The 14,266-nt window shown below is 54.5% G+C and overlaps 2 protein-coding genes across 2 annotated transcripts in view; one reads left to right on the forward strand and one right to left on the reverse strand.

Moving 5' to 3' along the window:
* NOL4L (nucleolar protein 4 like) overlaps window positions 1–1,182 on the forward strand; it is a 30,958-nt gene extending 29,776 nt beyond the window's left edge. The window contains exon 7 of the mRNA XM_015827821.1: window positions 924–1,182. Coding sequence (XP_015683307.1) covers window positions 924–1,126 — 203 coding nt within the window. The 3' untranslated portion in view covers window positions 1,127–1,182. The remainder of the gene's footprint in view (window positions 1–923) is intronic.
* An 8,374-nt stretch (window positions 1,183–9,556) lies between these two features.
* ASXL1 (ASXL transcriptional regulator 1) overlaps window positions 9,557–14,266 on the reverse strand; it is a 22,906-nt gene continuing 18,196 nt past the window's right edge. The window contains exons 9-10 of the mRNA XM_029286521.1: window positions 13,363–13,951; window positions 9,557–12,196 (exon numbers count right to left, since the gene is read on the reverse strand). Of these exons, the coding sequence (XP_029142354.1) occupies window positions 9,557–12,196; window positions 13,363–13,951 (3,229 nt within the window). The remainder of the gene's footprint in view (window positions 12,197–13,362; window positions 13,952–14,266) is intronic.

Consider the following 14,266-nt stretch of genomic DNA (forward strand, 5'->3'; position numbering starts at 1 on the left):
CCAACACTGGAAGCTTTTAAGTAGAGACTGCACAGCCATTGGTCTGAAATGGTGTAGGGTTTCCTGCCTGAGCAGGGGGTTGGACTAGATGACCTCCAAGGTCCCTTCCAACTCTGTTTATTCTATTCTATTCTGTTTTGTTCAATTCTATGTTCTGTTCTGTTCTATTCTATTCTATTATTCTATTCTATTTTCTAAATTCTATTCTATTCTATTCCAAATTCTATTCTATTCTATTTTCTAAATTCTATTCTATTCCAAATTCTGTTCTATTCTATTTTCTAAATTCTGTTCTATTCTATTCCAAATTCTATTCTATTTTCTAAATTCTATTCTATTCTATTCCAAATTCTATTCTATTTTCTAAATTCTATTCTATTCTATTCCAAATTCTATTCTATTTTCTAAATTCTATTCTATTCTATTTTATTCCATTCCATTCCAAATTCTATTTTATTTTCTAAATTCTATTCTATTCTATTCCATTCCATTCCAAATTCTATTCTATTCTATTTTCTAAATTCTATTCTATTCTATTCCGTTCTATTCTATTCTATTCTATTCCTTATTCTGTTCTGTTGTTCTGTTCTATTCTATTCTATTCTAAATTCTATTCTATTCTATTCCCTATTCTATTCTATTCTATTCTATTCCCTATTCTATTCTATTCTATTCTATTCTATTCTATTCTATTCCTTATTCTGTTCTGTTGTTCTATTCTATTCTAAATTCTATTCTATTTTATTTTCTAAATTCTATTCTATTCTAATCTAAATTCTATTCTATTCTATTCTATTCATTATTATTCCATTCGATTCCATTCCATTATTATTCTATGTATATTTATATTTTTTAAAAAAATTCCTGTCCATCCCTCCACCTGATGCCTCTGTGTTTCTCTCCACTGCCCCTCCGGTTTGCAGGCCCTACTGACCTCAGCATGAAAAGCGGCACGTCCAGCACCACCCCCCCTGCCAACAGCACGAACCGGGGGGTGCAGGCCGCCCAGCTCAGCCCAACCGAGATCAGCGCCGTGCGGCAGCTGATCGCTGGCTACCGGGAGTCTGCCGCCTTCCTCCTCCGCTCGGCCGACGAACTGGAAAACCTCATTTTACAGCAGAACTGACTGCTCGCCTCCCTGGTGGCTCCTGTGCCGGAAGAGACTGTTGTCCACCACCACCACCACCCCTCGGCCCAGGCTTTCTCGATAAATCTGCTCAGGACTGGCCGATCCTCTGCCGCCATCACCGCCCCGGCCAAGGTGGGAGACCCCGGGAGATTCCTTTTTGTTCTTCTTCGACCTGGAGCCCCGGGGACCCCAGGAGTCTCCTGCCTTTGAAAGCTGACCAGCCGGAGCCGGCCTTGCAGCCTGGAAAGATGGGGACCGCGGTGGTTTTGGGAGAGGAGGAGGGGGGGCTCGGGCTGGCAGAGAGCTTGAGGCAGAGTCAGGATTTTCTCGCGGAGCCCGGCTGCGGTAGAAGTCCCTCTTTCTTCACCCTCCCCCCCCGTCCCGTCTTCTTTCTTAGGAATTGCATATTTATTGAGAAATGCACCGGTCCGGTCCCTCCAGCCCCTCCAGCCCCCCGGTTCTATTCTCCCTCCCTCCCCGTAATTTATTTTTTTTCCTAAAAAAAGAAAAAAAAGATTCTTGAGTTTGTAAAGAATTGCCACTTTTTGTGTCTCTAAGTGAGGAAGGGGGTTGATCCTGCACTGTCTCACCGGCTGTCCCGCGAAGGAAGCAGCCAGGCATCGGAAGCCAGTCGGAAAAAGCAGTCGCTGCTTTCGGGTTTTTCCTTCCTTTGGGCCACTCCATCCCCACTTTTGCCCGGGGGGGGGAGGCACACTGGGGCCCGAAGCCGGTTTTGGGAGGACTTTCCGGGCTCATTTTAGGGCCAAAGCACCCCGGCTTTCCTCTTCCTGCTCACCACCTCCTCCTCCTCCTCACCACCTCGTCCTCACCTTGTCCTCACCACCTCCTCCTCGTCCTCATCACCTCACCACCTCATCCTCACCTCGTCCTCACCACCTCGTCATCACCTCACCACCTCACCTTGTCCTCACCACCTCATCACCTCGTCCTCACCACCTCTTCCTCGTCCTCATTACCTCACCACCTCGTCCTCACCTTGTCCTCACCACCTCCTCCTCGTCCTCATTACCTCACCACCTCGTCCTCACCACACCACCTCGTCCTCACCACCTCATCACCTCACCACCTCGTCCTTGTCACCTCACCACCTCGTCCTCACCTCGTCCTCACCACCTCATCCTCACCACCTCGTCCTCACTCCTCCTCGTCCTCACCACCTCCTCCTTGTCCTCACCACCTTACCACCACCTCCTCCTCCTCCCACTCCTCCTCCACACTCTACCTCACTCCTGGCTGCTCCCTGCTGGCCCCGGCTCACTTTTGAGGAGCCCAAGGTGGCTCCCGGCTGCAGGGCTTGCGAGAGAGTGGCAAGAACTCCTCCAAAAATGGAAAGCGTGTGGAGAGGGGCGAGCAGGAGCCCATTTGAGTCGTGCCGGTAGGTTTGCCAAGACAGAGAGGCACCCCGAACAGCTGCCGGAGCCCGATTTTTATGTGTCTGTGTGTGCAAAGGGATTGAGCCCCCTTTTTTTCTTCCTCCTCCTCCTCCTCCAACCTGCCCCACCCCCACCTTGCAAATGCAAACGCACTTGCTTTGTTGCTCAGTGCAATATTGACTGTGCTGCTATATGTATAAAACAAGAGGGAATGGAGGTTCTGGGGCAGCTGACAGGCGATTTTAGCAAAAGCAGCCTCAGCAGTAACCACCGGAATCGGCTCTGGGAAGAGAGCTGGGCCCAGTCTTGTCCTCCTGGCCCTGTCCTAGGCTCCCCACCGTGTCCCGAAGGAAGAGCCACCCCTGCGAGGTTGGGCAAAGCGGGCGCCTCGGATTGCAGCCGTTTCTTCCCATCCAGGGAGCGTCGTTTCAATGTAGGTTTCTCCTATGCTAGGGGCATCCAACCTCGGCCTGTGGACTTCGATTCCCAGAATTCCCCAGCCAGCAAAGCTGGCTGGGGAATTCTGGGAGTCGAAGTCCACATGGCTTAAACCCTATGCTAAACCCATCTACTTTCTCCTCTCTCTGGTGCTCCAGAGTCAGGCCGGGATTTGAACCCGGGACCATCTGCTCCCCGCCCCCAAGGCTTTGCTGGGCGTGGGGACAGCAAGGCTGCCCTCCGAGGAGAAGGGGACGGCCTCTCTTGCCCCCCCAGCTGTCCCCAAACCAAGAAAGGGGGGCTCTTACAGTGGAGGACAGGATCCATGTCTTTGCTAGCAATCCTATCCGTCCCCCCCTTGATTTGACCCTCTTCCGCCCCCCCATCCCGAGGGCCCCCCCAACTTTGTGTAAATAGTTCTTGTACCGGGTCTGACACGCAAACACCCTTGTGCAAAGCCCTTATTGTGCAACAGCGGCAGAGACAATCGCCGTCCGGAAACACGTGAAGGTTCACCCCCCTACCCCCCCCACCCCTTCCGTCTGCAACTTCGGGGCACATCAGGATTTGGGGAGGGGGGGCCGCCATGCAATTTTTGGGGAGGGGGCGGCGGCGGCCGGTGACCCAGACTGGACAGAGCCAAAACAGCTCCTTTGATGGAATTCGGGGTCCCTTAGCGCCAGCCGGTGGCTCCCCCCCATCCTCCTCTGCCCCCATTTCACACGTCTGGGGCTCCTGGAGACCATCCAGAGGTGGCACTTGACTCCGCCTTGAGTTTGACTAGCCATCCCTCTCCGGATCTGAAAAAGTCGATCCTACAAGCCATGTTTTTCTACGATTCTCGGGACACCTGGGCAGGGGGTCTGTCCCGGAGGCTGACCCACCAGGAAGCCCTCTTTTTCCAGGCCAGTTCTCTGGGGTGTATTTGTGGGAGGGGCTCAGCTGCTGCCCTCTTGGCAATGGGGGGGGCTCGGCAAGGTGAGCCCCCCCCCGTCCTGCTCTCCCGCAGCAGCATTTGGACCTGGGGACAGGCATTTGGCGGGACACCCCACTCCAAGCCCCCTGCCCCATTTTTTTAGAGGCCCGATTTTTTTCGTCGCTGACCGTCCCCCTCAATTATCGGTCCCTTTTCCCGGGGGGGGGGGGAAATGCTGCTTTGAACTCAGAGGGTTGGAAAAAAAAAATACAACTTTGCTTTGTATTTCTTTTTTGTAAGACTTTTTACAAAGGTAGTCTTAGCAATTTTCCACCAGGGGGAAAGAAAGAAAAAAAAAAATAACCGATTGAAACAATCTGTCCCTGGTCTCGATGATTTTTTATACCATTTTCGTGGTGCTTTTAGAAAAAGGAAAAAAAAAAAGTTTTTTTTCTCTCTCTCTCTCTCGGTGGTCGTTTCCGAACGGATCCGCTCCGTTCTTTCTTCTTCACCTGTAATGTACCGAAGACCAACGTGAATTCTTTGTACTTTTTTCCTCCTGACTTTGGACTCAGTGAAAGTGTACTGTTTACATGTACAGAAAACTCCCAGCGCCCCTCTTGTGTTCAGCGAGACCCTCGCCTTGGCGAGGAAGACCCACCTCACCCCCCCCGCCTCATCTGCTTAGTGCAGCCACAGATCCGCTCACCTGTTTCCCGATGCCCATGGGGCTGGGCTGCTAGGACGGGGGCCCCACCACGCTGGTCCCCTCCGGCCAGCTTGACATCCGAATGCCTAAAGACAAGGGATGTCCAATCGTTGACAACTTTTAAGACTTGTGGCCTTCAACGCCCAGACTTCCCCCAGCCAGGCCCGTTTCGACGGTAGAGGAATGACAATCTCTGCAGAGATTGCAGAGGAAAGGATGACAAGAGAGCAAGCAGGCCAAAAATGGGAGCTGCACGTGAAAAGGGGATGCGTTGGTGCCAGGGAATTCTGGGAGTTGAAGGTCTTTAAAGTCGCCGAGGCTGGACAACCCCGAGTTGAAGCAAAAGCCAGGTAACAGCACGGCCCCTCTTAGTTAACGAGTGGCTTGTGGAAACCCGCCACTGATAAAACCCACGTGAACGATGGTCTGCAGGCTGCTGGTGGGCACCGGGTTTCTTTGCCGAGGCCAGGCATCCCCCCTCTAGCCAAAACTTGCAGGAGGGTCGAGTGGCCGGCGAGTCCCCCCCCCCAGCCATCAGGAAGAGGGCAACCAAAGCAGTAGCCCTCTGGTGCAGTTACAAAGCTGAGCTAAGCCCACCCATTTCCCCCTTTCCCCAGAGATGGGAAAAAAAACACAAAAAACCAAGGCACTTAAAAAAAGCAGCTTCGAAAGAGCGTTCGTCCTTTCCTTCCTTCCTAACGGGCAAAACCTATGCAAATTTCACGTGGCTCTAAGCAGATGAGGTCTTTTTTTTCCCCCCCTTCCTCAACGTGCGATGGAAATCTCATCCCCCCCCTTCCTTTTATGTGTTCTAGACAGTGGATCTTATTTTTTTCCCCCTCCTTCTTCCCAGTAAACGTGGCTTTAATATTTTAATTCTTAGCTCGCGTGTTTTGGTTTTTTAACGTGATGCGAACTTCAAATTCTGTTCTGTTTGTGAAACGAGTAGCACAGGCCAATCTCCTCGTCCTATTCACTGAAAAAAAAAAGGAAAAAAAAAAAGGAAAAAAAAAAAAGACCAACGAGCTGTTTTTTTAAAACCAAGCGGTTCTTTTCCATTCATGGTATTACTTGCTAAATGCACTGATTTCATAAGTATGTGGAATTTTTTTTTGTTTTTGTTTTTTTGGGGGGGAGTTTGTATATCATATAAGACTGAATCTACTTAATAAACACTGTATAACAAACGGAACGGATCTCGCCCCTTCCCAACTCCGGGGGGGGGGGAAAGCGGCTTCTCTTAAGACCGGGGATGGGTCAAAAATGAGAATCTACGGATTGATACGAAGAAAATACTGGTAGCTCAGGATTGGGGGGGGATAGAGGGGGGAATTCCCTGATGCTCAATAGGCTTGGCTGTACGTTTTCATCACCCAGCTAGACAACACCATCAGTGCTAGAAGGGAGTGGGGTGTGTGGAGAGATGGAGGAGGACTGTGGGGTCCCTGGTGCTCTCTGAGCTGGGTGGTTTTCTTGCAGACGTTTCATTACCTAACTAGGTAACATCATCAGTGCTAGAAGGGACGCGAGTGTGTGGAGAGGAGGAGGAGGAACTGTGGGATCCTTGGTGCTCTCTGAGCTCAAGTTGTTTTCTTGCAGACGTTTCACGTCCCTACTAGGGAACATCATCAGTGCTAGGAGTCGGTGGAGGGGAAGAGGAGGGTGTGGGTTCCTTGGTGCTCTCTGAGCGTGGCAGTTTTCTTGCAGACATTTTCAGCACCCAGCTAGATCAGGGGTCCCCAACTCCCGGGCCACGGCGTGCCAAAAACCGGCCCGTGCAAACAAGCGAAGCTCCATCTGCGGGATGCAAGCAGCACACAAAACCGCACAGAAAAAAACAGGCACGGGTCCCTGGTGCCCAAACGATTGGGGGCCGCTGAGCTAGATGACATCATGATGGCTAGAAGGGAGTGGGATTTGCTGTGTTTATATATGTTTTGTCTAAGTATTGCCCTAGGTCAGGGGTCGGCAACCTGGGCTCTTTTATGACGACTCGTGAACTTCAACTCCCAGAATTCCTGAGCCAGCATGGCTCAGCTTGGAAACCTCTCCCTTTCCCCTCAACGTGGCTGGCTCAGGAATTCTGGGAGTTGAAGTCCACCAGTCATAAAAGAGCCCAGGTTGCCTACCCCTGCCCTAAGTTATATACTACAGAATGTTATATATTAATTGTTGGAACTACCAAGGACACTCGCAACCGACATTGACAGGACGAGCCACTTGTAGATAAACAGAGAACAAATCCTCCTTGTGGCATGGATGATGTTACCCAGGTGGGTCATAAAACTCCTACTCCTCCTCTTTGCAAACCCCTCTCCCTTCTACCGCTGATCCCCTTTTGCAACCGTCTGACAAGCAAAGTCAACGGGGAAGCCCGATTCGCTCGACAGCCATATTACCAACATAACTGCAGTGTTCACTTAACAACTGGGGCAAGGAAGGTCACAAAACGGGGGCAAAACTCCCTTAAACAATTCTTTTGCTTAGCAGCGGAAATTTCGGGCCTCGTTGCAGTCGTTTTAAGCCGAGCAGTCCCTGTTATCTTCCCTTCCAAGGCCTGGCGCTCCGTAAACGATAGCAAGCGATTTTCAAGCAGGCAGCGCCCGCCTAGGGCACCCCATGGCATCTGGCTCAAAACACTGATGCAAAACTGGAGAATGTGTAGTTTTCGTTACCAACACAAACACACACACACACTTCTGGACTACAGGTAGTCCTTGAAGTCAGTTCGTTTAGTGACTATTTGAAGTTACGATAGCACGGAAAAAAGCAACTTAGGACTGTTTTCCCCCAATGACCGCTGCAGTGGTCACACGACTGAATTTCAGACGCTCGGTTCGTACTTACGACGGTCGCAGCGTCTCCCGGGACCACCTGATTCCCCCTTTGCGACCTTCTGACCAGCAAAGACAATGGGGGAAGCCGGATTCATTTAACGGCCGTGTTACTGACTTAACAGCTGCAGTGTTTCGCTTAACAAGGGTGGGGGGGAAAGGTCACAAAATGGCGGCAAAACTCCATCACCATCTCGTTTAGCAGCAGCAATGTCGGGCTCTGTTGCGGTCGTTAAGCCGAGCACTCCTTGTATCTTCTCCCCCAAGGCCTGGGGTGCAACTAAAGGATAAAGGAGAGCCTTCGTCCAGCGGCTTCAGGAAGAGGTTGAGGGGAACCCCGACGAGCCGCTCAGTTCGACGCAAACCAACATCCAACACTTGCACATACGGCAAAGGAAACAACAGCACAAGAAGCACACCCACAACCAGAGGACACAAAACGGGGCACTGTTTCTCCTGTTCAAGCGGGTGGTGGTTGGGGGGACGGGAGAAAAAAAAGGCGACCGTCCTGGCTAGATCTATAAGGCTGTCTACGTCCACTCAAGTTTGGTTTGACACACACCCACACCGCCTTTGTCCACAACGCGCACAAAGAGATGCCGCTGGAAAAGGAGCGTTGCAAAGCCAGGGTTGAGCTGTTGCAAATGTTTTTTTTTATTATTTTTTTTTTCTCCATACCACAAGGGACATATAACATCAGGGTAGATCTGCCCCTCCTCCCCCATCAGCCCAGGCTCCATCTGTACACAAACCACACATCTCTCCCCCCCCCCGAGGATGGAGGGGGGGTGTCAGAAGCAGGGGAGGGGTTTGGGGAAGCCCCTTCTTTGGTAAGCAGGTTCAGACCCTCTGTGGATTCACCTTTGAAGACCACCCACTCCCCTTTGAACTCGCCTTCCCTGCTCAGGAGACCTCAACTGATTTTGGGGAATGGCGCTCACCTGCCCGGGCAGCCCAGGTGTGTGTTTTTTTTTTAGGCTGTTGCTGTCACTCTTGAGCAGGAGGTCTACGGTGAAAGCCAAGGGGAGGGAGGCTGTCAAGAAACGAAGAGGTAGGTAGGTAGGTCAAGGGGAGGGAGATGACAGGGGCCTTGGGTTGAGGTCTTCGGGCCCTTCCCCCGGGGGGGGGAAGAGAGTGGGCCTTGCCTCCTGGGAGACGGACTCAAATCTAAGGGGTTCAACAGGAGGGGCTCCCCCCTTCCCCTCGGCCCGGCAGGAGGAGGGTACAGGCCCTCCCCCGCCGTTGGTGGAGGGCACTTGGTAACCGACACTACTCTACAAATGCAATACTGTGGGTAGCCTGAAATAAAACGAAAAAGGGGTGTGTTTTTTTCAAAAAAAAAAAAAGAGAGAAAGGGAAAAAAAGAGAGCTTTTTATGTACAGAACATCTATTTTACAGAAGTGGCCGGGTGAGCTGTGTACAACGGATGAAGAAAGACGTGTTGCCTACAGATGCATAGAAGGTACAGAGAGGTGTCAAACGGTTTCCACTTGTTTTTTTTTTTTTTTTACACCCAAGAACAACAAAAAAAATTATATTATAGATTTATATTTATATACGTATGGGGGGGTTCTTAAAAAATAAAAATAAAAAAAACAACAACCGAAAAAAAGATGACACTGCTTAGAAAGTGAAAAAGTCCTCCCCGGACGCGGGGGGGAGAGGCGGCGCCTGGGGCCTCCCGTTCTCCCCTCCTGCGGTTCCGGCTCTGAAGCCCACCGCCCTGTATTTCCGGGCGGACCCTCCCCAGCGCTTGGGGAGGGTGGCAGGAAGTGGAAGACAGAATCAGCTGGATTGGCTGGGCCTCCTTAACTCGGCCTTCCAACAGGAAGGGGGGGGGTCTCAGCTCTTCCCCCCCACCCGTCCCACAGCGCCAGAACAGGGGCGCCAACAGTGCCAAATCTTCCACAGTTCCTCGATGGGTGAGAATCGCCCCCTCCCCAAAACCAGCCCGTCTCCATGTCTGACCTGCCACCCCTAGCAGGGAAACCCAAGACACACAGCACCAACGTTGCCTTCGTTTAAGGACCAGAATCTTGTTTGCATACAGGTTTGTTCTTGGTCGGCGTCCTCCTCCTCCTCCTCCCTTGCTCAAATGTACAGCTTGCTTCTCCTTCTTCCCAGGGCTGCGAGCGTCATCTAACCACCAGGCACAGCACGCAAAGCTTGGAGGGGCCGATGCAGTCGTCGTGACAAAAGGCGCCGCAGCCCTTGCACATGATCATGGCTTTCAGGCTGCAGGAGCACTGCAAGGAGAGCTCCTCCATGCCTTTGCCCGTCTCGGCAAACACCTGGGCGGAAAAAGACAGCCCGCCCCGGGAAGAAGCCGTCAGGGTGGCCTTGGGGCCGAAGGGCATGGCGTGGCTGCCTTCCAGGCTTCTGGGGAAAAAGGGGCTGCCAGCCGAAGAGGCGGAATTCAGCTGGGCGCAATTCAGCTGCAGCTTGGAGAGCTTCCGGTAAAAGGCCTGCTTGATGTTGAGCTGGGAAGGCAGGGAGGAAGGCTCCAGGGGCTGCGGGGCCCCCTTGCCCGGCTCCTTCGGCAGCTTGAAAAAAGCCAGGTCCCTCACCAAAGGGAGGCTCTGCCAAGGCTCCCTCAACTTGGCAGGGGCCTCTTTCGGCGGCTCCCTCTTTCTCTGGACCGAGGCCTGGACCTTCCTGTTCTCGTCCCGCTTGCAGGGCCCACCCTCCCTTGCAGGAGGCAAGCCGGCTCCGGGGGCAGCACCCTTGGGCGTGGGGCAGACCAGTTTGCTGTGGGACAGCATGCCCCACATGGGGAAGGGCTCGGAGCCCTGGGGCTTCTGGGCCTTGGCTGCCGCCCCACCCGAGGGGATGCCCGAGCCGAAGACCTTCCTGCCCAGAGCTGCAGGGGTCTTCCCTGCAGGAACGTTGTTTGGCTGCCCGGGCCCCAGAGAGGTCACGAGCCTGGGCTCCGGGGCCGTCTTGAGCTTCTCTTCCAGCTTCCCGACGCCAACGGTAGAATCTGCCCAGGGAGGATCCCTTTGATCTGGATGAAGAGTGGGGGAGATATGATTCTTTCCCAGATTCAAGAGATCTGTTTTCTGGGACTGACGGACGGCTTGATCCATGGATCCCGAATTGGGATTCTTCTCTGGAGGCAGGGAGGCTGTCTCCGGCAGGCAGGGCCTTCCGGCAGAATCCCGCAAGAGCTCGGATGGACAAGCGGCCTTCCCGGCTGGGTCAGTCAGGACTGTCCCCTCCTCGTAAGAAGCGTCCTGCACGAGGCGGTCCCTGCTCTTAGCCGCCTGGGAAGAGGGCAGAACGCTTCGTGGAGGCAGGCCCTGGATGACCCCTTGTCCCTCAAGGGGCTTGCTCGCTCCGGTGGACAGAGTCTGGGGGACGCCCGAGCGGGGCCTTTCCTGGATTTTGACATAAATGGAGAGAACCGATGTTCCTGCCGTGAGAGTAGCAGAGGGCGACTTTCTCCCACACGGTGCGTTGGCAACGTCGACGTCGGAAGGCAAATCTTTCCTGCTTTCTAAGATGACCTCTTTGCGTTCCTCCGGGTGCCTCTGGTTGGACCTGGCTTCCCTCGCTTCCGCGGGGCGACAATCCCGGTTTATTTCCAAGCTCTCATCGGTGAGCTCAGCATCCAAATCGGAAGCGGTCTCTGTGGTCTCACTCAGCGGACTCCGGGCTCCCTCGTCGCTGCTGGGGCTGGCATTCGGCCCTGCCTCGGCCCGCTCTCGGTCAGTCTCTACCTCCATGCCCAAGGGTGCCTCTGCTGGGGACAGGTGGCTCTTGTGGGCACTTGCCTCAAAGCAAGGAGGGAGCAGGCCTGTTGTCGCCCGGGAAGCTTCCTCTGGGCTACTCCGGGCTCCTCTTCCAGCACCAGGGGCGGCCCTCTGAGGCTGGGAGGGTGGACGTTCCGTCCCAGCAGGAGTGGGATGCACTGGCACGCCGTCCCACGCAGGGGAGCCCAAAGCCTCTGAGCCAACTCTTGCGCTGCTCTCCGGAGCCAGATCAAGGGAGCCGGCTTGTGCTGCAGTGGTGCAGTCCAACATGGCGGGACGGTCATCTTCACGGCCCTCCTTCCTGCTTTCCGCGTCTCCTAGCCAGCCACTGCTCCGCTGGCTTCCCACGGGAGATTCCCTTCTCTCCTTCCGATTACGGCCCTCCAGAGAAGCCTCTTCTGGAGACAGGGGAGGCCTCGGATCCTCCACTAGTTGCCCAGGACTAACGGCCGGCACTCCCGCTGCTCTGCGATCAGGGGTGCCTCCTTCCGAAGGCTCCTCTCGCTGGGCAGCAGCTTTCTGGGAAGGAAGACTTGCGGCCTGTCCACCCAGCTCACGCTCTCCTTCCCAGGTGGGCTCTCTGGCCCCGGAAGGCAAGTTGGCTTTAGGCACCGGCCAGCCGGTCTTCCCGTCTAGGTGGGAAGGCGGCAGTAACTGTGCTCGCTGTAAATCTGACCAGCGCTTCCCGCGAGTTCTCTTGGATCGCCAGTGCTTGGCGCGGTGGCTCCTGGGCGGACGGACCCTGCTGTTGTTGTTGTTGCTGCTGCTGCGACCACCACCACCGCCTTCGTCGGGAGCCCTTCCACCGCCTCCTGGCCCACCCCCACCTCCAATGGTGGAGGCAGGAGTAGCAGCCGCTCGCTGGACTCGGCCTTGCAGAGGACAGGCCTGAGAGTCAGCAGAGGTTGGGCTGCCCCTTCTGTCCGGCTTGGCGGGTTCTGGATTGGGGATAATCCGAGGACATATCTGGTAGGCTGGCTGACCTTTAACCACCCAGGGGGGTTTGATTCGGGAAAGTTGAATCTGGAGAGAAGAAACAAGAAGAACAAGGGGGGGTTGGAGACCGTCCTGGAGGCCGGCACGTTAAAAGCACCCCCGCCCCCCGTTGCCTACTTTTTATTTTTAGAATTGTAATTTTTTTATCCTTTATAAATACTTAATTTTTTAGAAGGAACCACCCCCCCTCCAAGACTGTTTGAGAGGTAGAAACATAATGGTCCAGGCTGCCTTCTCAAGGAATGCTGGGGAGTGCAGATTGGGAAAGGGCCCCCTTCTCAGAACTACGACTCCCAGAGTCCCCTGGGAAAAAGGCCTGGAGACAGGGGGTCTTCCACCTAGCTTCAGCGCTAAAAAGGGCAAAGCCCCACCTAGACCACCCACCACATTATGGTTGATGCAACAGTAGTGGGGGGGGTCCTATTCCCGGAAGAAGGAAAAAAGATGGAGAATTAGCCCACTTTTATTTAACTTGTATCCCGCCTTTATTTTTCTTTTTATAAATAACTCAAAACGGGGAATATCCCTAAGACGTCTTCCTCCTATTTTCCCCACAACAAGAACCCTGTGAGGTGGGTTGGGCTGAGAGAGAATGACTGCCCCCAAATCGCCCAGCTGGATTTTGTGCCTAAGGTGGGACTAGAACTCCCTGTCCCCTAGTGACTGGCTCAAAGTCACCCAGCTGGCTCTTATACCTATGGCGGGACTACAACTCCCTGTCTCCTAGTGACTGGCTCAAAGTCACCCAGACAGTTTTCATGGCTGAAACAGGACTAGAACTCACAATCTCTTGGTGACTGGCCCAAAGTCAACCAGCTGCCTTTTGTGCCTAAGGCAGGCCTAGAACTCACAGTCGCCTGGTTTCTAGTGTGGTGGTTTCGCTACTAGCTGAAACTGGATTACCTCCCTGTGATTCCCGTTAAGATCCTTTCATTCCTCCCCCTTCCAGACCCCTTCTGAGATTGCTCACGCAGGAGAAGGCAGACCCCCCGCCCCAAGTGTGCCCACCTACCCTTCCTCCTGACCCAGAGGGAGACCCACCCGGGGGCCCAAGCCGAAGGCATGTTTGGGGGAGCAGCGGCGAGTCGCCCCGTGATCCCTTGAGCCCGAGGCCTCAGGGGAAGCCAGGGAAGCCCAGAACCGCCTCCCGGCCACCCGCCAAGGCAGGCCGCCACTCCCAGACTCTCTCCTACCCGGATGGGAGGGACTTTGGGTTCCTCTTTGGTGGGCTGTGGCTTTTCTGGGTGAACACTTTCAATTGTGTTACGAAAGGACTGACGGTCCTCCAGCCGCGGCTTCTTCTCGGGGAAAGAGGGGGAGGCGGTTTGCTCGAAGCACTTCCTCTTCTGCTGCTCCTGCGGCCCCAGAGGCAGGCTGGGAATTCTGTCCGGGGCTGCCGCCGCCGCTGCTGCCGCCACAGCCACCACCTCGTCCACTCTGCTCAGGACCCTGGTCACCTCCGGGGACATCTCGGCCGGGGGAGAGGCCCGGCTGCCTTGGCGCTCGTCGGCGGAGGGATCGGCCTCCCTCTCCTCAACCGGCGTGGCCTCCGCAGAGGACGACGGCGAGGCCTCTGGGGCAGGGGCGGAGGCCTCCGGTTCGCGTAACTTGTGTCGGTTCCTGCGGCTCCGGCAGCGGAGCGAGCGCCTCTTGAAGTGCCCGTCGGGCTGGTGGGTGGTGGGAGCGCAGGGTGCCCTGGCGGGGCCTTCTGGGGAGGCGGCTGCGGTCCTGTTCTCTGCTTCGCCGGACGCCGAGTTCGGCTCTCCCGTGGTCAAGCCCAGCCTGCAAGGGGGGGTAGAACGGAGTCAGAGGGCAGCCGATCCCACTAGACCGGTGTGTTTGTGTGTGTGTGTGTCCCCTAACTTGGCCACTTTAAGACTAACTCCCGCAATTTCCCACCGGCGGCCTGCACCCCGTCTTCCAAGTGGATTCATAACCGGCACATCCGTCGGGGTCCTTGAGCCACTCGCTACTAAGAGAGGCCGTCCACTTGACTGTCCTTGGCTTCAGCCAAGGGTGCCCAACCGTGGTAGCTTTAAGACTTGTGGACTTCAACTCCCAGAATTCCCCAGCCGGCCACGCTGGGACTTGAAGCTT

The sequence above is a fragment of the Protobothrops mucrosquamatus genome, unplaced genomic scaffold (genome assembly GCF_001527695.2).
Source record: "Protobothrops mucrosquamatus isolate PMUCROS unplaced genomic scaffold, P.Mucros_1.0 scaffold3977, whole genome shotgun sequence".
Lineage (NCBI taxonomy): Eukaryota > Metazoa > Chordata > Lepidosauria > Squamata > Viperidae > Protobothrops > Protobothrops mucrosquamatus.